Source organism: Grus americana, chromosome 9 (assembly GCF_028858705.1).
Source record: "Grus americana isolate bGruAme1 chromosome 9, bGruAme1.mat, whole genome shotgun sequence".
NCBI classification, from domain to species: domain Eukaryota; kingdom Metazoa; phylum Chordata; class Aves; order Gruiformes; family Gruidae; genus Grus; species Grus americana.
The window spans coordinates 9,397,419-9,424,870 of record NC_072860.1 but is presented as its reverse complement, the minus strand read 5'-3'; the positions used below and the strand labels follow the sequence as shown (position 1 = coordinate 9,424,870).

Genomic DNA, 27,452 nt, shown 5'->3' with positions numbered 1-27,452 from the left:
CGCTACACAGGATACCTCGGCCCGGCGGGGCGGTGCCGCTACACGCAGCGTTACGGCGGCCGCCGGGCTTTCCCCGCGCCGTCAGCTGATGGGCGCCGGGCCGGTCCCACGGCAACATGGCGGCGGAGATCCACTCGCGGCCGCAGAGCAGCCGGCCCGTCCTGCTCAGCAAGGTCGAGGGGCACCAGGACGTGGTGAGCGCCGCGCTCCTCATCCCCAAGGAGGACGGGGTCATCACGGCCAGCGAGGACAGGTAAGCGGCGGCTGCCGGCCGCGGCCCGGCCCGCCGAGACGCCTCACGGGGCGGTGAGGCCCCTCAGGGCCCGCTCCCCGCTGGGGGCTCGGCGAGGGGCTAGGCCGGGCCGCGGGGCGCCGGCGGCAGGAGCGGCAGGGCAGGCCCGGCCCGGGCGGCCCCTCGGCGGAGTGCTGGGGCCGCTCCCCTCCCTCGGCGGTCTCCGCTCCGTGTGGGGCTGGGTCTGAGCCCCCCGGATCGCGGAGCCCCCGGAACCGGGGCGCAGCGGCGGCGCGGTCCCTGCGGAAGGTGGCAGCGGGATGAGCCGGGGAAGCGTAGTGCGGGGCGGGGGGGGAGTCAGTTTTTATGCCGTAACTTTGCCAGGAGGCACGCAGCCATGACTCTTCGCCTGGAGCCATAAGGAAATAAGCGAGGCTGCAGTTCGAGGGAGGAAAATAACGAGCCGACTTCCCGCTCTCGCAGGGAGGCAGCGGCTCAGCCCGCGGAGCTCACAGCGTTCCCGTCCTGATAGGAAAAAGCTGTTGTACTTCACGCGTGCTTTCCAGCCCCTGGGAGTAAATGGAAAAGTACAACTCATTTATGTGCGTAAAAGGGTTCTGCGATGGCTATGAGCAGAACAAAAAATGTAGGAATATGTTTACCTTCAGCTGTGCCGGCTGAATTACCTGTAGGTATGTTAATGCTTCCCCTGTCTGTCAGGAGAGTTGGAGCTCTCCGAGCTGCTTCGGTCAAAACAAGCCCGTTCTGGTGGCTCAGTCTGAAGGTCTCAGACCTCTTTCATTCTGGCTGAAAGAGTTAAGGGAGTGAGTTGGCAGATCTGAAGGAGAGGTGGTGATCATTTGCTGAGGGCAACGGGTTTTGGTTGGAAGAAAAAATGTCTTGAGTCTAATCCTGATCCTCAGCACTGGCTCACATAGCATGAGAAACATCTGCTACAAAAGCTGGTAATGTCGTTAAGCAGTTCTTCAGGGCAAATGAAAGTGGAAATGAGGAAGCCAGGTAATGCAGAAGGTTGTTGACAAGGAGAGAGGTGAGGGGTCTGCAGTGTAGTGGTGAGAGCTGGAATTTCCCCTGTGCTACGTGGAAAGCGACATTTAGATGTGGAGAGTGGTAGGAGATGCTTCTTAAGAGCTCCTGTCCAGAAACTGCGGCAGTGTTTGAAAGGAGCGTGTTAAAGCGTGAAAGTGCATTCTTTGAGAGGTAGCTTGGTGGAGGGATAATTTTATTGTTGTAATATGAAACTTTTAAAACTGTATTTGCATTAATTTGTGCATGAGTTCTCATTTGAAAGGCCTGACCTTGTGAGAAACAGTAGAGTATGACTGCTGAAAGTCAGCAGAGCCGTAGTGTTACCTGAACTGGTAAACTGTCTCTTTTTGGCATTTATTATTAGGTCAAAAAGAGCAAACAGACCAGCTAACAAGAGCACATGCTGACTTTATAAGCTTACTGTTAGCCAAGGCATTGAGGATTTGGGGAGGAAAGGGAAACAGATGGAGTGCAAAGGACGTAAATTTGTTTTGGTTGAAGTTTACCAGATATTCTTGGCTTTTAATTAGCCACCGGTAAAGCAACAAAATTTGTATGGGACGTGTCATGGGGTTCTTATGCACATCAGGTGGAAACACTGTCAAATTTGTCATAATTCTCAGTGACCTGGCAGCATAAATCTGATATTAAAAATGTGAAGCTATAGCTGTACTTATTGAAGCTGACTATCAGCACTTCTGAGAAATCAGAAAGTGTTAGTCTATCTTCACTGAGAGGTGGTAAGAATGTATTCTTCATTGGCATGCTAAGAATTCTCTTCAAGTGCCAGTTGAACTCTTCAGAAAACAGGCAGTAGAAGTAGTTGAATTTGGAAGAGGAATGCTTAATAAGTAGTTCTTTAAAGTGGCTAATTGGATCCTGCCCCTTATTTTTTTTCCTTGAAAATTAGCGCACTTAATTGATAGCTCATCTAAGAATTATCAGGACTGGAGTAAAAACTCATCACTGATTTCTAAAAGCCTGAAGTACAAATGCTGTAAGTTTGGGCTAACTGAAGCCAAAGATTTCCTTATGTTGTTTAAAGGCTATTTGAAAATATTTTTCTGAAGCACTTAGAGTCAGGCTCCTATTCCTCAAAAATATTTTTTTCAGCCATTAGCTTGGGTACCTGTTGTAATAGTCTGTCAAATAACTGCTCTTAAGTGTGTTAATATCAGTGTTAGGGTTATACCATCAACTTTTAGCATCTGGTAGCTATCTTGGTCCTCTTTTCCCAAGTTTTCAGAATGCTGGATTTTGGGGTGCTGGAAGCATTCAGCGCAGCATTGGCAGGATCAGAGGATAAAAGGCATATGTGCTTCTCAAACTGTACAACTAGATATTGATATATTAAACATTTTCATGCTCTTAGACTGCAGGATATCATACAGTGCAATGTGTGCACTGAAAAGTGAGTGTTAAAGGGAACAGAGTTTTGTGATTCCACAGAGCAGCACCTGCCTCTTCAGAGCTTGATTTTGCAACTTAGTAGGGCTTCTTAGAGTTTAAAATGCTGTTTCCTGCCCGTGGTAAAGAGGTGAACAGCTTCCTTCACTGTAGTGATGCCTGTGTAAAAGCAGCCAGATTTAAATCTTGACCCTTTGAAGCAGTAGTGCATACTGCTCCTTGTTGAACCATGGTAGTAATTGCATCGGTAAGAGCCAAGGATGCAGCTGCATCTTCATCTGGGCAAGGTTTGATGTCAGATACAGACCTGTGCAAGGAGAGCAGAGGCCATTACCCACCTTTGGCATGTGTAAATTACTAAGAGAAGCTTTGAACTTGAGACTAAATTCATGTAGCCTGCCTTACTATAGGAGTTTATTTAGATCTCTCTAAACTTTCAGAAAGTGTTGCACTGTATTACCTCTAATCTGGGATACCTCCTACATTAGATCGCAGCCTACTCAGTCATGTATCCGTCACCTAGAGTTTAACGTATTACCAAACTTTTTGCTCTCCTGTTTATTCACTAAAAATGGGGTGAGGTGTTAATACTGCGTAACTCATTATGCTGCTCGCAGCACGCAAAGTACAGAATTAGAGAAGCAAAAGAGCTGCTGTGTACAACCTCTTTGAGCAGTATACCAAAAGAGTAGGGCCAAAGTATTTTTGATTAAGTCTTAATACAGCTAAGGCTGACAAGTATTTCATAATAACCAGTCAGAGGAATGTGTTTAGAAGTTAGGGAGTAAGGAAAACATTGGTGCACAAACAATCTCCAGGAATGGTGTAGATTATCCTCTTGTTAGAGGAGTTGTAGTTCTTTCTATTTTAAATGATAGTTCCTAGAATGAAAAGTAATGATTTTTTTTTTTTTGAGGGTACAAAAGATGCCATAGTAGTTCTATGAATACCGATAAAAATCTAGCTCTTTTTTTTAAAGTTTTGAAGCTAAAAAAGGAAGCAAGAATACCTGCAGGAGTTAAATAGTTAATTTTCCTTATCTAATGTTTTGGTACGATACTTGCCATCTGTGAAGCTTTCTCAGAACTTACCTAGAAAGGGCGTTTAACTCTGTGTCCCTACAGGCGTCTTGTCTGACCCTGGCTCCAAGACAATGTTTGGAATTGCTGCAGAGTGTCCCTCAGCCTGGGCAGCCAGCTCGGGTACCAGCTGTGAGTTAGACCCATCTGCTCGAGGCTGGCTTGTGTTTTCTCAGAGCTGAGATAGCCCAGTGCGGGCTGCGCAGATCTGCAATACAGTCAAATCTCTGGACTTAGCCTTGCTGTCCTTGTTCTCGGCAGACAAATAACTACAGCAAGATGAGTGTTTCCCAGCCGTAGTTGGGAATGCTGAGGGTTGGTTAGCTAGTATACAAGAGTACGAGAGCCTAAATGCAAGGTGGTGGTATTACATTTACCACAGGCTAACAGGATCTCTAGAGTCACTAGCACATCTGAATGCTGGTGTTCTGTGACGGTCAGCAGCTGCTATTGTACTGGAACTGCTGCTTAAATCGCGGTATTAGGGAGGTTTTTGGTTATGGCACTTAAATATTGGTCAAAACTAATGTTTCAGTGAGCAGAAATTTGATAAAAAGCATCAACTGCAAGCTGTGCCCTTGAGCTTGCCTTGCACTGTGATTAAACCAGGTTCCTCATGCTGTTTTGGGAACGTCATCAATAGCAGCCTAAATACTTCTGGTTTATTTTGACTATCAGAAAAGTGCAGTCTTCTGGTTTTACTGGGAAAACAATTGTTAGTGATTGATTTCAGAAAGGAAAGCAATTGTTAGTGGTTTAAAGGTGTGAGGAAGCTGCAGTGCCTGGACCAAGGCTAGCGTAAGCGTAGCTGCGCAGTACCTGCAGCAGTGCTTGTATTGTAACAAGTTTGGATTTGCCTGCTAATCTTTTATCACTTCTTTCTCCCTGACATACACACATTTGGCTTTTGCGGGGCGGGGAGGGGTTGTGGAGTGTGTGGGGTTGATCTTATGTGGCAGGGCACAAATACTGTTGGAAAACTGAAGGATTTTCTCTCCTCAAACCCCACTTTTTTTCTACAGCACTGTCAGGTGCGTACTCACTGCGTAAAAGAAACAACAATCGAGGACAATGAAAATCCTTAGAAATTGGTAAGGCCATACTCAGTATTGCTTAAAGATGGCTTTTACGTATTAGGTAAGAAAAACCCAACCAAACGAAAAAACCCCTTTGAATTACACTTCTATAAATGTGCATACTTTCCAGCTGAAAGCAACTTCTGGTTCGATATTCAATGTTAGGGAAGTTTGGAGGTCTGGTCTTTTTAAATCGTGTTTTACCTCCTCCTGCCACTTTCAGATATCTGAATCTACTGTAATTTAAAAAGCATGTATCTATCTCTGGGTGCTCCTTAATAAGTTTCGACATTTTTACATTCTTACTGAGACTACTGTCAAAGACTACTGTAAAAGAAACCTGTGTCTTTCTAGGCCCTTAATAGGGAATGCCGAAAGAAAATGTGAGTGGTAGCCAGCTCGTCTCAGGTACTGAGCACAGGCCTCTTCATTAAAGACCAAGTTTTGAGAAGAACACTAAAGATGCTAGGGTTGATACGGTGTTTCTCATAATAAAACAGTTTCATGGTAGGAGACTGTGGAAGTGGCGTTGCTGGAGGACTTCTCTAGTCCTTTAAGGTAGAACTGGTATTTCACAAATTAATTTGCCCTACCAAAGGAGATGCACTACAACAACAGATCTGTAGGAGAGAGAATCAAGGAGAAGTGGGAATTTGGCACAAGTTATTTGCTGACTACTGTGAAACAATCTCTTCAAATTTTGCTCAGTCAGAGCTTTGTATAAAACTGTCTGACAGCTGATCTTTGCAAGCATGAGGCTAGTGAAGTCTAAATCTTACTTAAACCAAAATAAGAAGCTTTCAGAAGTTAATTTTGCTAGCTCTTGCAGCTATTTACTTAGGCTCTTAACTTCAATGAGTTCATCATCAGTGCACAAATTAAACTTCCAGGATGTTGTTTGCTTAGAAAAAGCAAATCCTTGCTTCCTTTATATTAATTCCTAGTTTAGTATAAACAACCAGAATACTGGGAGGAAATAAAGTCTGCTTTGGGAAAATGAGCAATGCATGATCTCAATCACTACGATTATCTCGTAGTCTTTTTATATCAAAAATAATTACATGATTTTAGCTAGAGGTGAAAGAGTTGAATTAGTAAGGGTGGAAGCTGCCATCTGAATTATTCAGAACAGTTTGAGTATGATGGAGCTGCTTTAAAAAGCAGATTAAAAAGCTGTTAAAATGCATAGGTGCTAACCCATGCTACTACTGGCATTTGCATCATGAGAATGACCTGGAAGCGTTGGTTTTTTTCCTTATGTTACTAAGAAATAGCGACTGCTCTTCTGAAGTGTTAATTTTCTGATCATGAGGCAGATTGTAGATTATTGTAAAGAGGAAGTGATAGCTTTTTAGAGACAGTCTTAATGCAAAATATGTAGTGAACTGGAGTAATGTGTGTTTACCACTGAACTGGTGGAAAAGTGACTTGATTCAAAAGCTGAAAATTACTGTTTTGAGGCAGTGTGTACTTTTGTTAAACTCTTACTGGCAATCTCAATGTTTAGCAAGTCTATCCCATATTTTTTTTCTAAAAAATTCTAAATACCAGGCCTTTTCTTTAAGCTAAAAGTAAATAGAATAACTCATCTCAATGAAGTCTCTTGACAGTGTTTCCAGGTACACATATTTACAGATCACTTAGGTTTCCATTTAGGAATGAGGAAGTTGGATTTAAACAGTTACAAGAAGGCAAACAATGGTTTGGAGAGGAAATTTCAAGTAGACTTAAAATAACCTTAACACTGCCTACATGTGTGCTCTTAACTTCTTGATGTAGATTTCCTTCAAATGTGCCTATTGTAGGAAAGTTTTTAATTGACAATAACTTTCCACTTCCTTGTTGATTCTCTTATATCCCTCCTCCAAGGATTTGACAGTCATGAGAGCAGTATAATGCTAAATGTTCTTAGGACTGTTTTTCCTTTCCTTCCAAGGCCTGATTCTGGAAAGTTACAAACTAAAATCAATTTTATGAAGAGCCTTAGCATGCTGTCCAAGTTGTTTTGTCCACTTCTTTCAATTCCTATTTGACTGGCTAACCAATCCTGTTCATATTTAGGCCAGAGGAGCAGTGGTACTGATGTTGCTTGTCTGTTGCGTTTGTATGTGAGGAAGTAGAGGTATGGCTTAGAGGAAACAATACTGAACTAGATATGATGTACTGTACAGATCCATACATCAGTATTTGGGGATGGGGATGTCAGTAATGTGCTGGTCTGGAGTATGAGGTGCTTCTGTTACTAATATTCAGTATCTAGCTTGCGAAAGGATGCATTGCACAAAGAAGCTGTAAAAGTTCAAAAGTTCAGACTTCCATAATGGAATGATTTGCAATTCTTTTTTTTATTTTTTTTAAACATACCAAGCACTTAATCTATTATATAACAAGCTGTGGTTTGCTCTGCCAAAGCTGGAAAGTTCCTGCAACTTGAATTTGACTTAAATCAGCTGGAGCCAAGGGGAAGGAATTAAAGGGATGCCATATGTAGCAATTTCTGAGGTGACCTGAAATAGTATTTCTACTTCATACTTACTGAAACTCAATGTATAAATAGTTTTGAAGAAAACTCTTCAGAATCCAAGGGTGGCTATTCTTAGTGCTATTATTCTTGGTATGTTAAAGTACTATTATTTCTATTACCTTGTTCCTCTAACTATTGTTTTGTGCTGAGTAGCACAAAAGCTAAGAGGATTGGAGCTGAGATACAAGTAAAGAACTGGTTCAGATGCAAGGGATGACGCACTTACAACTGTCTTCTCCCCGCTCTTCCCATGGTACAGAACAATACGAGTATGGCTGAAGAGAGACAGCGGACAGTACTGGCCCAGTATCTATCACACCATGTCATGTAAGTACAATGCTGGAGATGGTAAGTGATGCCAAGCATAGCCTGGGTTTTGTACCTGTGCTGCGTGTGGGAATACCTCCTTCCCATTTCCCCAAGTGCTGGACTCACTTGATGATCTTGAATTTGGGAAGTTTTCAGCAACTCTAGCTCAGACTTTAATTTGAAACTACCTGCATTAGTGGGTGAGATCTAAGGCAGCATTTTGTCAGAACCAGATCTTTCACCAGGTAAATCACTCTGTGGATCTGCAACTGGAGATGTCTCAAATGCTGGCAAATAATTTGTCTGCCAAATAAGTGAACTTTTCAAACCATTAGCTGAAAGTTTAGAAAGAAGGAATATTCTCTGCTTTCCATATTTTTCTTTTTTTTTTTAATGCATTTCGATCATTAAGAAAGCAATACCGAGTAGCAGCTTCAGTGCTGAGCAGATCTGGAGTCTCAGTGTGCTTTTTTGATTTTGAAACATCACTCAGCCTGGGTGCTTTTCTGTAACTTCTTTAATGTAGAGTTGCTGCCTAGACACATACCAGGGAATACAATGACAAAATAACACAGCGTACAAACAAAGGATAGTCTTTGGAATTACGATTTCTGTAGTAATTTGTATACAAATGTTAAATGAAGACCAAAGAATTGGACTCCTTGATGTTCTGTGTCCTTTCAGCTGCAGGCTGAGTAGCCTAGGATCTACATTCGAAATGCCAACTGTAATCTTTTTTTTCCCTAATAGTTGGTCTGAATTACAGCAGTTGCTCCATTTATCAATTTTCTAAATAGACTATTAAGATTGTGGTCTAAAAATGTTTATACAAAATAAAGTGTGCCTGTAGGTAGTTCCAAGGGATGGACTTCTGCTTATGCATTATGACCACTGTAATATTCCAGACTGTCCTGTCTGGCTTTAAATTTCTAAAAGCACCTTCAAGGCCACATTTTCTGAGGGTCTTGGAGAAGGAGGTATTAGTTTAGAGCGCTCTATCCTTCTCATCCTTGTAATTTGTAAGTTTAATGAGGATACTCTTCAGTGAAATTTTTTTGCAAAGTTTTCATTAGGACACTTTATTGTACTTTTGTTGTGATTGCTTTTCACCTATTTTAACTGTTAATTTCAAAAAGGGAAGTGGGTCTTCTACTGAAAGAGATGGTATGTAATCTCAAAAACACGAATCTCAAAATTGCAGATGTTGAGACATGATTCCATATGAAAGTTGATGCAATTACATATTTCTGTCTAGCACTTTACAGGCCTCAAATGTAAAGACTGGAATATTGTTCTTGTATACAACTCAGGGCTCCGTTTGAGAGAATTTTAGAGAGCTCAAGTTCTTAAGTGTAACTGGTGGCACATGCTGTTGCTGCTAGCTAGACTTTCAGCCTGTGTAAAATTCCTCTTACTGAGTTGCACCTTGTGGCAGGAAGTCATGTTTGCATATGGTTCCTGGTGATATATCTGAGCTACTCAGTAGTGTACCGTTCCTCAGCTTCACATATGTGAAGTTAACTGTCTTATCAAGGGACGTTATCTATGAGACTAATTTCTATCAAGCTACTTAACCTTAAACAGCTTTTGTCCTGAGTGAAAAAATTGGTTTTAATAAAAATCATGTGTATCCTAATACCTGTAATGTGCTTGCTTTTTTTGACAGCGCCATGTTCAGCCATGGCTTATCATCATGACAGCAGACGAATATTTGTAGGTCAGGATAATGGAGCTATCATGGTAAGTTGCTATGACTTTTCTTCAGAATGCAGATTAGGATTGCTTAGATTGTCTGTGAGTACCAGGTATTGGGGGCAGCTGATGATTTGTTTTCTTTCCCTTCTTTTTGGAATGCAGATACTACTAAATGGCCAAACTTCTTAGCAGTTCACCTGAGGTGTACATGGGAGGACTGCAAATAAACAAGGGTTCTTCTGGCTAGATGTGAGCCAGCTAGCCTCAAAAAGTCATTGAACCGTTGGTGTAGCAGTCGACCCAAACTATTATACCTCATCAAGGAATTATTTTGAGAAGTACATTAAGCTGGGCAGAGTACCATGGCGGCACACTAATGGGTTGTGAACTGCAGCTAGCTTGCATCTTGCCAGAAATATGGATCTGCCTGCATATTGCCATGCATGTGTCTCTGGATTTTCTTGCTGCAGATCTTCTTATGATGTGGAAATTTCAACACTGATTCTAAAATTACAAAAGACAGGCTTGGTTTCTTTCTGGGAAGTCTTCCTTCTGTCTTTTTATGCTCTTGCTGTAATTGCTCTCCCTCTCCTGGACAGCAGATACATACGACAGAACAGAAAGTGGGTCTGTATTCTTCCCCTTTTCTTAGCAAAGGAGGGGAATCTTGTGACTCTCAGATGCTCTAATGGTTTCTTTTCTTTATGAAAATAAGGTCAAAATAATAACTGTCCTAAAAGGAGCCAGAGTACCATGTAAGTGTCATAAATAGTGATTCTACTGGTAACCACTGTGGATAGCCTACACAGAACTCCATAGAATAGTGATTCTAGTGATAACTACTTGGAATTTTAAGCTGAGATTTTTAAAATTTCAGTAAGCCTAATGGATCAAATAGAGAATACTCTCACTTAAATCTGTCCGTTATGAAATATCAGATACTTAAATCCTAAATATTACACAATACAGTTTTGTTTGTTCCTGCTGGGGATAAATGAGATCTTATGTCTTCTTATAATCTCCCTTCAGCAAACTCAGTTCTGAAAGGATGCTCCCTGTTGAAAATGTAGTTTGATAACAACTTTAATTTACAGTTGATGTGTCAGTGTGCTGTGTGCCACTTTGAGAAACTGCTAGTTTTTAGTGAGATATGTTGCTGCTATGCAAATTTTGGCTTGTGAGGTTACTGCTCTTTTTTAGGTATCAGTATGGCTTATGTTACTGTGGTATCTTTTCTGATGGTTCCACTTTGCTTTTAGGAGTTTCATATTTCAGAGGACTTTAATAAGATGAACTTTGTGAAGACCTATCCAGGTAAACTGTTAACCAGTGTCTACACTAACATTTGTGCAAAGGGGAGGCATCTAAAATGTTTGAGAAACTTGACACCATCACAGATTAATCAAGTCCAAATATGCTTTAAATCTGACTGACCTTCTAGTTGTCACTTAGTTGGGGATAACAGCCATAGGATAAATGTTCTGTTACTGAGTAATCCTCAGTCAGCTGAGTCTGAGTTGCAGTCATTAAGTTCAGTATGTCATTAGCCTGCGAGTCTAATGAACCAGAACTAGTGAGTTCAGATTTTGCTCTTCAAGTGGAGTAGTTATACTGCATGAATGTTAGGGTAACAGCTTTCTAAAAGGTGCATTTTGGTATTTGCAATTTCCATCCTTACTTTCTGTAATCACTGGGCTTGGTTACTTCTAGCTGATGGTAAGAGTCCTTGCCTTCTCTGTCATCTAGGAGAGCAGTAGGGATGAAGATGATCTTATTTTTCCAGTACATGGGGAACAGAGATTGTTCGATGGAGCTGCTAATTTCAGAATTTGTCTGTACATCCTTAAAAAAAATACAAAACTCAATTGCTGGTTACAATTGGAATATTAATGTGAAAGGCCTGAAGGAAACTCTTAAAGACTGCAGATTATGTAGTGAAACAAAGTGCAGTTTGTCTTATGACTCCCTGACACTGATAGAAACGATGTTCTTGCTTAGGAGAAAAAGACCTTGTTCTTAAAGCAACAAAACCCCCTTTATCCTAAGGATGACTTGACAACTCAGTCAAGGGAAGCGTCTTGGGGGGGGGCAGGGTGGGCTCCTTTCTGATGCTCATGTAACTGTTCGCTTAGTGGCAGTGTTCTAAACAATCCTGGGTGGGATTTGATTGCTGTCACAGGTAGCAGTTTGAATGCCATGGACTAGATAGGCTTTGAGGTGTTTAAAAGCATGAATTTGAGTGTAGCTCTCCAGGGCTCAGCAAACAGGCACTTAAAGAAAGCAATTAAGGTTTTTAGATGTTACATTACTCCCCAGAAGTCCTGGCCTCACTAGAGGAAGCTGAGGGTTTGCTTGCTTCTTAACCAGAGCATCCTGGGTATCTGGGCTGAACTCAGCTTCTGTCTCTGTGGGAGAAAGGCTTAAATTAGCTGACTGATGTATTTGGTTCACTTAAGTTATTCAGAACACAAATACCAAACAGAACAATGCTAACCTTTTAATTCAGCCTATAGGCAAGTATAATATGATGGTTAAAATGTCTCCCTGGGGCATTGCTTTAGGTATCATCTTCAGCCTGTGTCTCTCTGAATTAGAACATAAGAACACATCACTTTGATTTTTAGGAAAAACTAGCCAGCATCTTTTTCTTTCCACAGCTCATCAGAATCGAGTGTCTGCTATTACTTTCTGCCTGACATCAGAGTGGGTTATCAGCACTGGTCATGACAAGTGTATCAGCTGGATGTGCACCAGGAGTGGGAGTATGCTGGGGAGACATTACTTCACCTCTTGGGCTTCATGTCTACAGTATCCTTTGAAAAACGATTGCTACCCTTAAACTGGAAGAGTGCTTTGTTCCTTTAGCTCAACCTGTTATCTCCTTTTCATCTAAAAAGGTAGAGTTAAATCTCTTGCAAGTCTGCAAACCCTTATTCTGATTAGAAGTTTAATAGCTTTATTTCTGTTAGCTGCTGTTAGATAGTAGAAGGGGATGTTGTAACCATGAGTTACAGAAATCGCAGTGTGGACAAGTTCCTAATTTTGAGATGTTTAGCTGTGGCATCTTGTGGAAGAGACCAGTAACTGTATAGCCTGGCCTGTATACTTCCCAGGCAAGGCACTTTGTTCAACAGATGCCAGTGTGCGTTTGAGTCCTTCTAGAGAATAAAACATCATGAAAACCCTTTGGACTAATTTTAATTTTTCTGTCTTTGCTCATGTTAAACTTTTCTGTCTTTAAGCTACAGGGTATGCTTCATTCATTGCTAGCAATAATTTGTCTGTGTGCAGTTTGCTTTCCTGCAAATTGCTTTTAACTGCAGCATTTGTAGCTTAAGAACTCCGGTTGTCTATTCAGCTGTAAGTACTTCAGGGCATTCGTTATCCTATGTAAAAGACTTACAAACCCAGTAGCTGAAAATGCAGTTCATGTATCAAAACTTTTGAGCATGAGTTAAATACTTTAAATTCTGAAATTATTTTTTAGCACCTGTTAATGGTGGCAGTTTAGATGTGGCCTGACAGTAACTGGAGGTATTGGTTGGTGTATGAGGATTAATGGCAGTAATGTTGTAGAAGTGGCATGATTCAAAAGCTGAAAGAGGTCAGCTACATCTCTTAAAAAAATAAACACCTGTCTAGAATTGCTGTATACCTGTGTTGTGCTAAGAAATGAGGAGGAAAGCTAACTGCTTGGTTGCCAGCAGCACATCTAGCCTTTGGAGTTCTTCCATCTTTGCAAACCCTGCCTTACGGACTGAATGAAGAGCTGACAGGTTTGTATTGTTGTGCTGTTGCTCCTTTTTGCTGTCCTTGTTTTAGAGTTCAGGGTGTTTGTGTCCCACAAAACGTTTCATGTACAGCTCACCTCAGCTGCATGCAGCACAGGACTGGGTTAATACTGAGGCGGGTGTGCGTTAGGAGACTAGCTCTTCGAACAGTTTGGTGTCTCTGAGCCTCATTATTTGAATGCAATGGGTTCTATAGCTAACGGGTTTTATAGCAAATAATGGAACAGTTTATTATGAAACAGAGAAAAGAATATGACCTTTTCTATCAAGATAAAAACAAATTTCCACTGAAGACCTTGGCATTTGAAAATGCGTTGTAATTGATCCTGCATTTGGGCTTGTGTTTTGAAGAACTAGCTTTCCTGTGTGCGTACTAGGTGCTTGGTCTCCCTATCAGGAGATTCCTTAGGAGTTATTTGTCAGTGATCCTATGTGTAAGCCTCTGAAAAGCACAGCAGAGTTGCCTATTCTTTACTGGATTAGTGGGGATAACGCTAGCCCCAACTTCCAAGATGAAGAAAGGATCGCATGTTCAGGGACTTAGTGGATTTGTTGAAAGTGAATTGTTTATCTCAAGGCTTAAAAGATTGCAGAATGTCATCAGATGGCAAAACCTCTGCTCTTTCACTTATGGTGGTGGGCTTTTTGGTACCCTGACTTTTTAAAACTAGTCTTTTCTGTTAAGCAGAATAGGCTGCTTTGCCTAACTCTTCTAAAGGCGGCAAATGATCTGGTTCCATCCAGCTTGCTGTGCTTTAGTTACTGGAGACAGTAGTTACATAGTGACAAAACGTGAATATCAGAAAACCGTTATCATTTAAAATGCTTTTGCCAAACGTACCACGTTGTTAACAGATCCCATGTTAGGATATGCTGTGGCTTTCATGTCAGTGTTAAATGATAGAACCCCTTCTGAAATACTGTTCAGTCTTTGATACTGTGCTCAAAGACCTGCATCAGTAAACTTGAAAGTGCCAAGAACAGAACAAGAAATTAGATGGTCTCACCTTCTCAGTAGCTAGAACATTGGGAGTATACTTCCACTGTACGGTAAACCAGCTGTGGAGGGTCAGCATCCTTGTATCTTAGTTTACCTGTCCTGGGGGCATCAACTAGTATAACATGCTAGAAAACTAAGAGTTTATAGGAGCAGATACTAGGTAAGACCGAATGCCACTCAGTATCCGGTGAGGTGCACCTAATGGTAGCTCTGCACTGCACAAATAGCCTGAGGAGTTCTGGCATCTCTTGTAGAAGATCACGAGTGTGTTCTGTAAATATCTGCTAGATATGGTCTAAATCTAGTTGGCTGGCCTTAAACTAGGGGATGGATTATCTCATGGCTTCTCTAGTGGCTTTCTAAAACTTTTATCACTTATTTTCCATACTGTCTTACTTGCATATGTAGGGAAGGGTGAGGAGAAGCGAGGAATGAAAATGTTTTAACTTTCACAGTATCCAGCTCCTTTAGAAGTAGTTATGTAAATATTTATCTGACGTATTAAAATGTTCTTTTCCAATTTGTTTAGACTCTAGCTGACAGCAGTGCTATCTGTTTCAGTCTCGTAAAATACTCTTCAGAGCAAATGAAGCTTTTCCTTGACTGGTGTTCAGATATGATTATGAAACTCAGCATGCATTCGTTGGTGATTATTCTGGACAGATCACTCTCCTGAAGCTTGAGCAGAATACATGCTCGCTTATCACAACGCTCAAAGGGCATGAAGGTAAAGTAACTCTGGCTATTAATTCCACTTGACCCAGGTTATAGTACCTCTTTGTAAATCAGCATGAGACATTCAGCTGGATGTCTACCTCTTAAGGAAAGATATCGGATAAACAACTATTGGAGGGTAGTAGTTATCAAAAAATGTTCAAAGCTGTGCATATGATTATCTCTTAAAGAATAGACACATTGTTGCTGAGGGGAAATATTAGCCTTATAAATACTGACAGGTATTTTTATTATAGATGAAAAATAAAGGTAGACATGCATTCAGTTATCCACTAGATGGCCATCTTTAAAAACTTTAGTCTCCTTAGCATTGAAAGGAAAGGATGAGCATGTGCTATTTTTTTTTTTTTTTTCCTGGAGACCTTGTAGTACTATAATAATACCTAAAGCAGCTTTAGTAACCCTCAGTCTAGATTCTAAAAAGCCATTTAATTCTTCCCAATGCAGACTTTGCTGTTCTGATCAGTCTTTGAGACTCTGGTTTAGTTTCCTGTGTTTAGCTGAAACTAAGCTATATGCAAGGAATCTAGAGAGCCTTTTAGAATCAAAACTGTCTAGTCAAAGACAAATGTCTCATCATGTGTAGTATAGCTGAAGTCCTTACATCAGATGAAGAACCAAATAGTCTGTAACGTGATATGGAGCCACTGTCTGCTGTCATGAGTAAGGCAAGAATGCAAATCACAGAAGAATGTGTAATTTAATAATATCCTGAGAGAAATAAACAAGATTTGATGCCTCTTCCCACGTGGTACTGCCAACTTTCAAATCAGCTGACTAGTTTGCATTTGGGGAGGGGTGAATTACTGGGTCATAAGTCTCTGACCCACTGGAAAAGGCTGCATTGTTAAATAGCTCTAAGTATAGAGTAGACTTTGTTAAAGCTGGGTAGACTCCTGATTTACAGATGACTGTGAAATGATAAAGCCGGCTTTGAGTGAGGGAGATGAGATTTTCAAATGATAAATGCCTCTTCTGCTTTCAAACGTAATTTCAGATTGTTTCGGTTAAGAGCAAAATAATTCTTCTGGCCCTAGAGACTCCTTTACCTACGTATGCCTTTGCACCACAGTGTTAAAATGCAACTCCTTGATAGATACTGTTAGTCTGAAAGCAATATGTCTTGACGTGGCGTTACGTATAGTATGTATTCTATCCGTTGACTTGCGGTGGGCTTCCAAGCACCAACTTCAGACAACTTTGGCTTATAAGTTCCCTAAGGGGATTGTGATCCTCAAAACAAGAACTGATTTAGTATAGAAGCTTACTAAATTTGAGGGGCAGAAACAGGTTTTTCTTCAATTGGTGTAATAAAAGCTCTGTCATCTTTTTTCTTTTCTTTTTTCTTTAAAGCAAAACAGGTTATGTGTAACCTTTTTTCCTCCACAGTATTTACATAATATTCTCAAGGCCTAGTATCACTAACCTAAATGGCATCTAGTTCTTCTCTGAGTGCAGCTGTGTTTGCCAGACTTAAAAAGTCTGACTTCATCTTGTTTCCTTTCCAGCTCTTGCCTGACTGACTTCATAAGCAAGCAGAGTTTGCTTTGCAGTTTAAATGGTTTTTTGTCCTTCAACAGTCAGCTTCCAGAATTCTCCATATTTAACAGCCTACTCTGTGCAATGCTGAGATAATACTCAAACTGCCTTTTATGGTGCGGATGGTCACTGTTCTCTGAGGCAACTATTTCCAAATGGTCAGTCTGAAAACAGTGTATCCCTAAAGGAAGCAAGAAAAATCTTTTGCTCCAGAGAGCTGGAAAGGACTGATTTGGGCTGTAATTACCATTCATCTTGCTTTCAGACTAACAAGGCTTATGATGACAACTGAGCAATGCAAGGATGCTTGAAAGGGAAGGATGTCTGTAAGGGAATAAAATGTTCCTGCAACTTTGAAACTATAGGTGGCATGAGTGACAAAATTACTTCTTCAGTATCCTGTCTACAATACTATGCATGTGGGTTTAGTGTAAGACTGCTACTGTCATATGACTCATTTCTTTCTATGTCTGACTAGTGAGGTGCACAGCCAGGGTGGGCCTTCTGAAGTCTAGTTTTGTAATTTAGTGTGAAGTGGCCAGATTTGCTAACAGCAGTGAAACTGTCAGTTTCTTATTCTAAGTATTTTAAGGTTGTAAATGGTTATGTAAGGGAGTTGGTTAACCTGTGAACAGGGCGTGCTGTCCTGCAACCACTGACCAAGCACCTTACTATATTGTAGATCTAGTCTTTGCTTGGCAAGTTTCAGTGCTTTTCATCTTCCAAAGATGGAGCAGCCTGCCAGCTCTTAACAACTACATAAATACAGGGGGCAGAAAGCTGGTAACTTGAACTTTCTGCTTTATGCTTTGCATCTAACTTTCTTCTTAGGGATGTTTTGTTCTGTTGTCAAATGCTCTTTGCCTCTCTAGCAGGACGGTGTCTTGCTGTTGCATGCTGTCCTTTGCGTTAAGGCTTTCAATATGTTACTGTAGTAAGGGAGTACCTCAGGTCTTGCTTTAATGACCCAGAAGAGCATCGTGTTGGTGAGTGACTCCTTTAGCTCTAACTGCAAAATGTTCTTTCCTAGGGAGTATTACTTCCCTGTGGTGGGATCCTGTTCAACGACTGCTCTTCTCAGGTGCTTCTGATCACAGCATTATCATGTGGGATATCGGTGGAAGGAAGGGGCGAACACTACTGCTCCAGGGACATCAGTATGTAATGGTGTCTTATTTTTCCTTCATGTCCTGTAATGAACATAGAGTCCCAAAAAGAATAAGTAGCCTGGCAAGATATTGGAATCTTTGTCAATAATGGAGAAAATAACTTTTTGCAGAACTCTGAAGACTTTGCGGGTGAAGAAGGATAATCACTACTAGGAAAGAGTTACTGATAATTTTTTTATTACTTTTTTTTTGCTCACGTTTGATATTTCTAAACCATGGGTAATGAGAATATAACATAGAAGTAGTTTATAGAAAGAAGTTGGTAAAAATCCTAAATCATTTTGCTTGGACTTATGTAAAAGTTGCATGCTTCTGTATTGTAAATACTTCTCTGAGTTGCCTGTGGGGCTAGAAATTTAATATATAAGCATGTTCGTGTACCCATGTAGAATAAGCTTCGATATGTTCCTGTTCTCTGTCTCCTTCTATCAGTGAGGTGATAAACTGATAAATTACAGGAGTGGGTCTCTAGAGTTCAGAAAAGCATGTCACATCTCCACTGTTCTGTGGATTATGTAGTTAGTTGTCTGTATTTAATCAACTCTTCATTTTTACAGAGACGCAACACTAGCTGCCTTTTTTAAATCTAGGGTCTTAATTCAGTCTGACAGTTCACCACTGAAGATATATTCTACTTAGAAATGCAGTGGCAGTAGAGATCTTGTTTATGTTTAAAGATGTATTTGTATAGTGCATTCTCCTCTTGTCTAATTCCATACGTGCCGCCATCCACCTTTGATCAAGACTGATAGCCTTAGCCCTAGAACTTTTGTTAAATCTTGAGGATTTAGTTTTATGGCTAAAGAACTAATAATAGTGTACTGGTTACAAAAAAGTAACTGAAGTCAGTGACTGGAGGACTTCATACTGCTGTTGCTGCTGCATCATGTGTCCTGGTGAAGACTTATAACACTGTTAGTTTCTCTTCAAACATCACACTTAGCATCAAACTTCATACTGAATGAGAAAGTGAGTTCTTCTGAGAAGCAGAATGGCTCTTTTAATTCAACTTAGATGTTGCAAAGCAGTCTAGTGGTGTCGAGATCCTTTGTTTAGTTTCTGAGGGTTGAACATTATTTTGCCATGACTCTTGACTTAGGATTAAACTTATTGGTGAATGCATGCTTTGCTTTGCAGCTACAGGCTTACTTACTGTGATTCGTTAGCAAAAGTGGAAGCTCCATCTGCTTCCTAGTTGTATCTTGAAACAAATATTTCCCTTTATTTTTTCAGTTGTCTCTGTTTTGATAACTGGCTCTCCATGCCAACACAGAAGAGTATTTGCACGCATACTCCGAGCCAGTTGACGGTTCACTGTCAGTGCTTACTGCCAGCAAATGTTAAAATGGAACTGTACCTCTGGTATTCTGGTCAAGCCTGTAAGAACACTGTTCTAGGCAACATCTTGATGCTAGGGTAGCGCTTAGGTGACAGCATCCGTTCACTCATCTTTGTAGCTCTACTTAGTAAACTTAGCAAAGTGTTTGGAAATCAGTTTGGGCTTCCTAGGTAGCTTTACAAGGATAAATCGGGATTTGCTGGGAAACTAAGCTTTGTTTAAATACCTGTCTATGGGTAAATCATGTCTACTTTGTTTGCAGTGACAAGGTGCAGGCTATCTGTTACATCCAACTGACACGGCAGCTGGTATCTTGTTCAGCTGATGGAGGAATTGCTGTTTGGAATATGGATATCAGCCGAGAAGAGGTAAGATCATGTCCTAGGTCAAAGATTTTTTTTTTTTCCCCCCCCTTTCCAGAGGCTGATGTCACTTTGCTTAGTCAGTTCTGCAGGCTGTTTTCCTCACGTTGCTTGAAACTTTAAGACTGAATGACATTACTAAAACCTGCTCTGTTCTAGTGGCTGTCCACGCTGCATTGTAATAGATGGATTCCCAGGACAGGAGAAGTGCAGGACAGGTTTGGGACTGCTTAGAGTCTTAACTCAATGAGACACGTTCACTGGAATGGCTACAGCCCTTGCTGCTGGAACACTCTAAAGCAGGCAAGCCTTTGCAGTAAACAAACCAATGAGGTGTGCTTCAGCAGGCTTGAAATAAGTTCTCAACTCATGTCAAAGCAGGTAAAGAAGTGAGATGCTGTTTTTGAGATGCCGTTCAGAATGTAGAGATTCAGTACCCAGATAACATTTTTTTGAAGACCTCAGTACGCAGCAACTGAGCCTGCCAGGCACATTCTTTCTGCATCAGTTCATATCCATGATAAGAGTGAAAAGATGTATATTACTACTATCTTTGGTTAAACCATCATTATAGGAGTTAGTTTTGGTTGCCCCCATAAAGCAATAGGTGACATGTGTTGAGCTGTCACCATAAACACACTGAATGCTGTATGTGATACTCCTAACGTTTTCAGCATGATGATGTCTCTTCAAAACTTCTGTGATATTAAGAATCTTTGTAGTTGCAAGGAATTGACTTATAATACAATTGGGAAAACAAGATGTGGCCATTTCTCTTCTGGATCTGCACACAGTAATTAAGGGATCTTCTAAATATAGACAGTTTTAATACAATTAAAATAATATGGTTAAATTAGAACAGCCATGCTGTCTCAGAACTCATTGGAAAAACATAATCAAGCCCAGTCCAAAAGCAAAGAAACGAAATGTTTGAAGAATGATGAACATACTGCCTCTGAAGCATTAGCTAGCCAGTCATGTTATAGGGTATCTTTAAATTTGCATTAATGCACGTAAGACTACAAGACAGACTTTTTTGATTAAAAGGCATGGTAACTCCACTGAGAGCTGTACTATTGATCTTGGGCAGTTCCAACTGTATGTTGGTAATAGTGTTGGCAGGTTTTTACCTCCTATTTAATGCCTGAAATTAAGATAAAAAGAATAGGAAGGTATCCTGGTTTTCTGTAAGAGGGAGCCAGAAAGTGGATTGTCTTCTCAAAAATGCTATTAAGTGAAAACTACTATTGTAAGTAACTGAAAGAAGCAATGTGGAACATCTCACTTGGTGGAGAGGCAACTCATTTCCTCTTGTAACTACCCTTTACAATATTTTCCACTAGTATGGGGGAAGGATGGGCATGCAATCAAGGTTGAAGATGTAGGAACTGGACATCTGGTATTAATAAATATTCATGGTGAGATGTTGGTGCAACTGATGATACTATTGTTTTATTGCTATCAACAATGGATGCAAGTGAATTGAGGAGAAAAGCTTCTTTGTTCCAGCTTTCCTCCTGTCGGGTTTCAGGGAGACTCCCCCATCAGATGTGCAAAGTTGTATAGAATATACATGTTCTAATTCAAGTCTATTTACTAAAAATATTTTGCCTCTCTTTCTATCCCTTGCAATTATGCTGAGTTAAAGTATCTGAGAGCATTGAAATTTATGAAAGCTCTAACTATTTTCATTTGGCTTAGTCCGTTTATGGCAGGAAAAATACGTGGGTGGGAGAAGAGATGCTTAATGAAGATGTGGGCAGGATGAAAAATACAGATGAGTTCTTAATTATTTCAAACTGCAATCCTAGGGAAGTAGAAAAGATATTTACTTGTAGAATTTACTTCTGGACCCCACCTCTCTTAGTGGGGTGCCTCATAGCTTCTACAACTTGGATCACACTCTTAAAAATCATCTAGGTAACCAGAACAGCAGTTATTAAACTTGCTGCAGGCATTCAAAACGTAGATGTTTGAATTAGTTTTCTTATGAAGGCAGTAACATCACATACTGCTGTGGGCTTAAGAAGTATAGGAGATGTGTAAGTAACAAATAACTGTAGTCTTGGGCTTTTCGTGCTAAACCTTCTATTTACTATACTCCAGGCAATCTATTGTTGTAATGTTCAGAGCTGAGACAGGGCATCTTTCCAAGTAAAACTTTACTTTGGGTTCTTAAAACAAATGTCTTTGTCTGTCGTATGAGGAAAAATAATTCTGCTTGCTTGCATTTCTTGCTGTTTTGTAGGCTCCTCAGTGGCTAGAAAGTGATTCCTGTCAGAAGTGTGAACAACCTTTCTTCTGGAATATAAAGCAAATGTGGGACACAAAGACTTTAGGCTTGAGACAGGTGAGATCACTGGCTCAAGTGCTTAGCTGTACTTCAGCACTTAAGCAACATGCAAACAGAAAACCACTAAAGCTGTTAGATCTTTTAAACTGTTGGTATTTTTGCTGCTTTGAAGTGAGAGTTTATTGAGAGGTCACAGCTTCTAGGCAGTGCTAAGATATTTCCAAATTCCATGGGAAGCGTTGCATCAAACTTCTATCACAGGGCAAAGCAGGCTGTGCTGGGATGTCTTGTTGGATTTCTCTGAATATTTCTATGCATTGGAGTTGTGGACAGCTAATCCTCAAGTGTTGTGTAAGGTGGCACACAATGCCCCGTAACTGAGCAAGTTGCAGCCTAACATGTTGTAGGGCACTCAGTTCAGTGAAGCAGTGATGGCCCTGCTCTTACTGAGTGAAAGCTTTCCAGATAGCTTTCTTTTTGGAGGAACTGGACAGGCACCAAGACTCTCCCCTGTTCCTGGCTTTCTTAGACTGTTATTTCCTTGGTTGCTTGTTCAACCCTCTTTTTTCCCTGCTCCCAGAAGGAGCTTGCAAAAGGAGAAGGGGATACATAGGGAGAATATGGCGGTAAACCCATTAATGGCCAAGACAACTATTCAGAACTCCAGAATCCTTGGTCTTTGCTTGAAGTAACAGAAGACTTCCTAACAGGTTGCAAAACAGAAGCTTTGTTGTTGTTCAATGAATGCTTGGTAAGATGGTCAAGTGGCACAATATAGTGATTTTTTGTTTGTTGTTTCTTCTTCCTCCGTGAAGCATCATTGCAGAAAATGTGGACAAGCAGTGTGTGGCAAGTGCAGTACCAAACGGTCAAGTTACCCAATCATGGGATTTGAGTTCCAGGTCCGTGTCTGTGATTCCTGCTTTGAGTCAATCAAGGATGAAGAGTGAGTATTAAGGAGTAATAAATTAAATACTGCTGAGGTGCAGAAACGCTTGTGCCTGCTCCACATTCTACACACAATGCTATACAAACATGCCAAGCTGACACTCTGCTAATAGGCCACCTTTGCATTGGGCACTCAAAGCACCACAATAGCAGAGATCCCTCAGCTGGCTCTGCCAGCTGATTTGGATCAGATGTGGTATTACAACTTTATCCACTTTATTTCTTTTTTTCCATAAGCCCAGATCTAGAGTTGAAACATACCTGTCTCAAGATTTCTGTTCAGGTAAAGGCTATTGATTGCACTTAAAATTGCTAAATGGGTGGCTGACAAAGCATCACAGCTGCCAGCATGTATATGCATTAGTTCATGTACACTTACTGAAAACTGTTTCTGTGGGGATGTTCTTCACAGCCCAGTATTATTTTCCCCGTGCATGCAAATTGGGTTAAACATCACTTGCTGTCTCGTTAAGCTCTCCTTAGCAATGAAGGAACCCCCTGTTTACCTTGATATGAACAGCACTTTGCTGTTCACAGTCCTGTAACCTCCTTGGACACCTGGAGTGCTGAAGGACCACAGTAATCAGATGCCAATTTTGGGGGTGTTTGGGTTTTTTTGTTTTGTTGTTGTTTGCTTTTTTGGTTGGGGGAGTATTTTTTTATTTGGGGCATTTGTTGTTGGGTTTTTTGGGGGGGGTTTTGGTTGTTTGGTTTTGTTTTTTTTAAAAAAAAGGGAGGTGCTGTGCCCTAGTTGACTCACTGTAGCCAGCAGGAAAAAATGTAGCTGAGCTTGACTTTATAACCGAGAGTAGAATTATTTACTAATGCAGTGTCCCACTTCTGCTCTAGTATTATTAACAGTCAGACTGCAGAAGGCCAGGAAATGTCACACCTGTATAACTACACAAGCAGTGCCTTAGCATGACTTGCTGATTTAATTCTGTCCCCTTTAATATGGCACTGCAGTTCTCAGGACTGGTTTATTACCCGAGCAACTTAATTTCCTCGTAAGTTTATTTTATACTGCTGTAATGATGCCATCAGCTTCATCTGATGGCTGGCTTTCATTTGAATTGTTCTCTTGCAGCCGTACTTCCTTGGCAACCTTTCATGAAGGAAAACACAACATTTCACACATGTCCATGGACATCTCCAGAGGGCTAATGGTGACTTGTGGGAGCGACCGGATTGTGAAGGTACTCATGCACCTCTTTCCTGCATTTATTACAGATATTTAATAGAGAACTAATGTTTCTATATACTTCTTTCTTTCTGACAACTGTTGCTACAAAGCTAACTGTTGTGGGCAGCCAAGAATTGTATTAGTTGCAGACTGTTCTTCCTGCAGCTGAATGAGGAAATGACCTGTAACTCCACTGTATGGAGTCTAGCTGTCAGAACTGGTAACTGTTGGTGTCCTCTGGACAAACAAAGCAGGCATCAGCAGTAGGAGAATCTGCCAGCAGCCTTAAAAGACACAGACACGATGGAATGTGCAGGCTTCCTTTACTCTGAGCTCCCTGGCTGCTTGGAGCATTCCCACTAAAAGCCCTGGTTATGAGACAGTGACATGGAAATCAGACTGTTAGAATCTTGCTGTGCTTAAGCTGTACATCCTCATGCATGTCAGAACTGAGACTGTTCCAGTCTGTCCCTGTTTTTTCTGTAAGCTTGTTTATTACGATCTGCATAGCACTTTCTAAAACAGACCTACAGAGACCTGCTAGAAGACTCTCTTGAACCCTAAGTTTTGACTTTTGGTTTGTAAGGCTCTTATATAACTCTTTATGACATTTTCCTCAAGTATAGTTTAAACAGGATTTGTTACCTTGTGTCCAGGGAGGTCTTCATGTTTGCTTCTATGCCTCTTACAGAAATACCTCTTAGATCTTACAATAATGCTATGTAATTCTCCATAATATTTTCTTCCAGATCTGGGACATGACGCCAGTAGTTGGTTGTAGCCTTGCAACTGGCTTCTCTTCACGCTGATCTCATACCTGACAGGTTTATGCACCTTATGTACAGCAATATGCACCGAACGAATGGAATCCTTCTTAAGAATATTACCGCAAACACTGGTTGCTTGATTCTTCTCCTGCTGCTGTTCCAGGATGGACAGTCACCTTTGTAGAGCACGGCTTTTCTGTTGGGCTCACCAGGAACCTCCTTGGTGCAGAAGTGCAGTTTCGCAGCCTCTTGGACTAACGTAAAATGGCTTACCTGCAATATGACACCTTGATGAAAGGACCTGTTGTTTCTTGGTTTACATATGTAGTGTTAACAATGTGCTATCTCTGCTGATATATCTTGTACAGGTACCTTGTAGCTAAAACATTATCAGAGTAAAATGAGTGTAGTAAATTCAATTTGTGCAAATAGTAAATTATCTTATTCTCTCTTCCAAAAAGCAGTTCTGTAGAAATACTTTTGAGCAGTCACTGTCTAAACTGCCTCCAAAAGGTATGTTGGTTATTCCTATGGAAGGAGGAGATACTTCAAAGTGGCAGGTAGCTTCTTTCAGATGAGATAGTAAGAGAACCTTTGGTCACACAAGATTTCCTTTATTGGCTTTCTTGTAGTGTTTGTCTTCAAGTTCAGTTATTAGTGAAATCATTTTTGTGGGACAGCTGTTTAGGTAGCTGGTGAGTCTTTGAACAATTCTAGGCTCTTTAAGTAGTGTTTTAGCATAGCTAATAAACTTCTGTAGTTCTTATAAAAACGTGCAGCCCAGCTACTCTACTTTAAAGACAGGCTGTAGGTATGAGCCATATATTTTTGACAACTCTATAATGCTGTTAGACTGGGAAGCTAAGCAAATCTGCCTCGTTAAATGTAACGGCTAAGAAAAAATGGCCAGCTAAATTTTAGAGACTTTTTCCTGTGGAAAGGGTGATGTTTCTTTAACAGTAGGGAACCCGTTTCTGCTAAAGTGCAGCATAAATTCAAATACTGCCTTGGTGTTGCTTAAAATGGATAAATACTGAGCAATTGTTACTGAGGTACAGAACAGCTGCTTCTTTCCCTGCACCTAGGTCAGTTAATCCTGAGATATCTATATTGATCCTTCTGTGTTTCAAAGCTGAGAAGTATGAAGAAGAGCTGGGAGGCTTTTATGACTGCAGTTGGCACGCACAGGAAATAACTCTGTCAGTTGTGTGAATCTCCTACATTTGAACACTGTAAGGAGAACTTATTTTGAAATTTTGAAAGCTAAGGTAATATGTCACAAAGTTTAAGCTTGGATCTATTTAGATTTTTCTGAAAACAGATGTATATGTGTGAGGACAAAAAATGTGGGTAGGTCACTGGCCTGGAATAGGTGGTGGTGCACAACTCTCGAAGGTAATAAGCTCTTTCTGGCAGAGGACTTAAGGGTTAGACTGTCTTTATTTACAGCAACAATCAAATGGTGCTATGAGTGTTAGTGGATTCAAGTCCTAGGTGCGTAACTTGACGCTAATAATCTGCATTGGACCATGCTGTAGGCTGAAATAGATGAAGATTGTGGCATCATTAATACATCATTATTGCATTTTAAGCAAAAAAACTGGTAGTCTCCAAACGGCATTAGAATCCAGAATACGTTTGTTACTGTTATTTTGGATCTGGCTTTGTCTGCTTTTCCATGGGCCTTCTGTGGAAGTTTTGCGAAGAGTCTTTTAATTTGCTAGGCTTATTGGGCCACTGAAAAATAACCAAATCCCTCTTTTGTGGGAATCCCAAAACTCGTCTCGCCTTCAATTGGGGATTTAGCACTTGTCACACTGATTTGATTCATCCCTTGCTACATGCTGTATAGCTTACATTTTGTGTGAAGGCTTATTTCTAAGCTATTGAGAGAAAATCAGCTTGTACTGGAAACAAGTTGTAGCTTTCTGCTCTGAAGGCCTTCACCCTTGTAAATTTAGGAAGGAAACTGAGTGGTTGAAGGGGTGAATAAGCCCTGACAATGCCCTGCATTTACTTTCAGACTTCTTATCTGGCTCTGGAAGAGAATGGAAGTCGTCTTCCCTGCAGCATGTAAGGCAGAACATGAGTTACGTTGCTAGAGCTGTTTTAAGACCCTACAGTGCTGCAGTAAGGAGGATCTAGGGTCATGAGTTAAGCTGGGAGATTGTAGATGTGGGATGAATAGCATATTTTTCAAACAAGATGTACTGAAACTTACACCAATGATACTGAGGTGTAACTCCTTTGCAGCTAGCACTCCTAGCTTCAGCTTTTTTAGTTCTGATTATTCAACGTGCCCCCTGCTCAGCATGCAGTTCTCCCCCTTTCCCTGCGAATACTTCCTCTGCTTCTTGACAGCCACTTACCTTACATTACGGTTTTGCCACTAGATAATATATTCTCTACTACATATTGTCAAACCTAAGGAATCTATTTTCTATAATTGATATACTTAAAGATAGTGTCAGTTCAGATATAACAAGACAATTATGGCTGCTAATTCATTAGTCATTTAAGTATATTCTTGGTGTTGAATGAGTAATGCTTACAAACCACTAAAGAGATAGTGTTTTGTTTATAAACAACTATTTCGAAGGCACATGCTCTCTCGTGAAACTGAACATACTTTGACTATGTCAGCTCAAGTGTGCAATTACTGAGAAGGCTTGATTTGAAGCATTACTAATCTCAGTTGTATAACATCCTTCATTGGGGCAGCGAAGGGGAGCAAAGGGTACTAATATGTGCTAATTCTTTACTGGTTGTATTTCTGTACCCTGCATAGTTAAGAGATGCTAGATAAATCTGTCCCTTGCTCCTTCTTGTCTGTTTTTTAAACTTTGATTACATGTACAATAAAATATTTCTTGATATTCACTTAGTCTATTTGGATGATCCATCTTTTCTTCCATTCTGTGAATGAACAGCCCCCACTGTATGCTCTGGCTCCT

General features: G+C 40.7%; 1 protein-coding gene across 4 annotated transcripts; it reads left to right on the top strand.

The window, feature by feature from the left end:
- On the top strand, positions 1-27,378 carry WDFY1 (WD repeat and FYVE domain containing 1). Of its 4 annotated transcripts, XM_054834752.1 has the most exons (13): positions 158-253; positions 4,791-4,859; positions 7,628-7,695; positions 9,344-9,417; positions 10,632-10,686; positions 12,030-12,180; positions 14,778-14,890; positions 17,468-17,594; positions 19,208-19,313; positions 21,556-21,657; positions 22,416-22,546; positions 23,636-23,744; positions 24,481-27,378. In XM_054834752.1, exons 3-13 carry the CDS (start codon positions 7,689-7,691, stop codon positions 24,538-24,540), a joined length of 1,035 nt encoding a protein of 344 aa, XP_054690727.1. In that variant the 5' UTR covers positions 158-253; positions 4,791-4,859; positions 7,628-7,688; the 3' UTR covers positions 24,541-27,378. The 4 variants fall into 4 exon arrangements, with proteins under 4 accessions (XP_054690725.1, XP_054690726.1, XP_054690724.1 ...); XM_054834750.1 differs by lacking the exons at positions 4,791-4,859; positions 24,481-27,378 and adding an exon at positions 22,791-22,831 and having other exon boundaries at positions 1-253; XM_054834751.1 differs by lacking the exons at positions 4,791-4,859; positions 24,481-27,378 and adding an exon at positions 22,786-22,831 and having other exon boundaries at positions 1-253.
- The last annotated feature ends 74 nt before the right edge of the window (positions 27,379-27,452 follow it).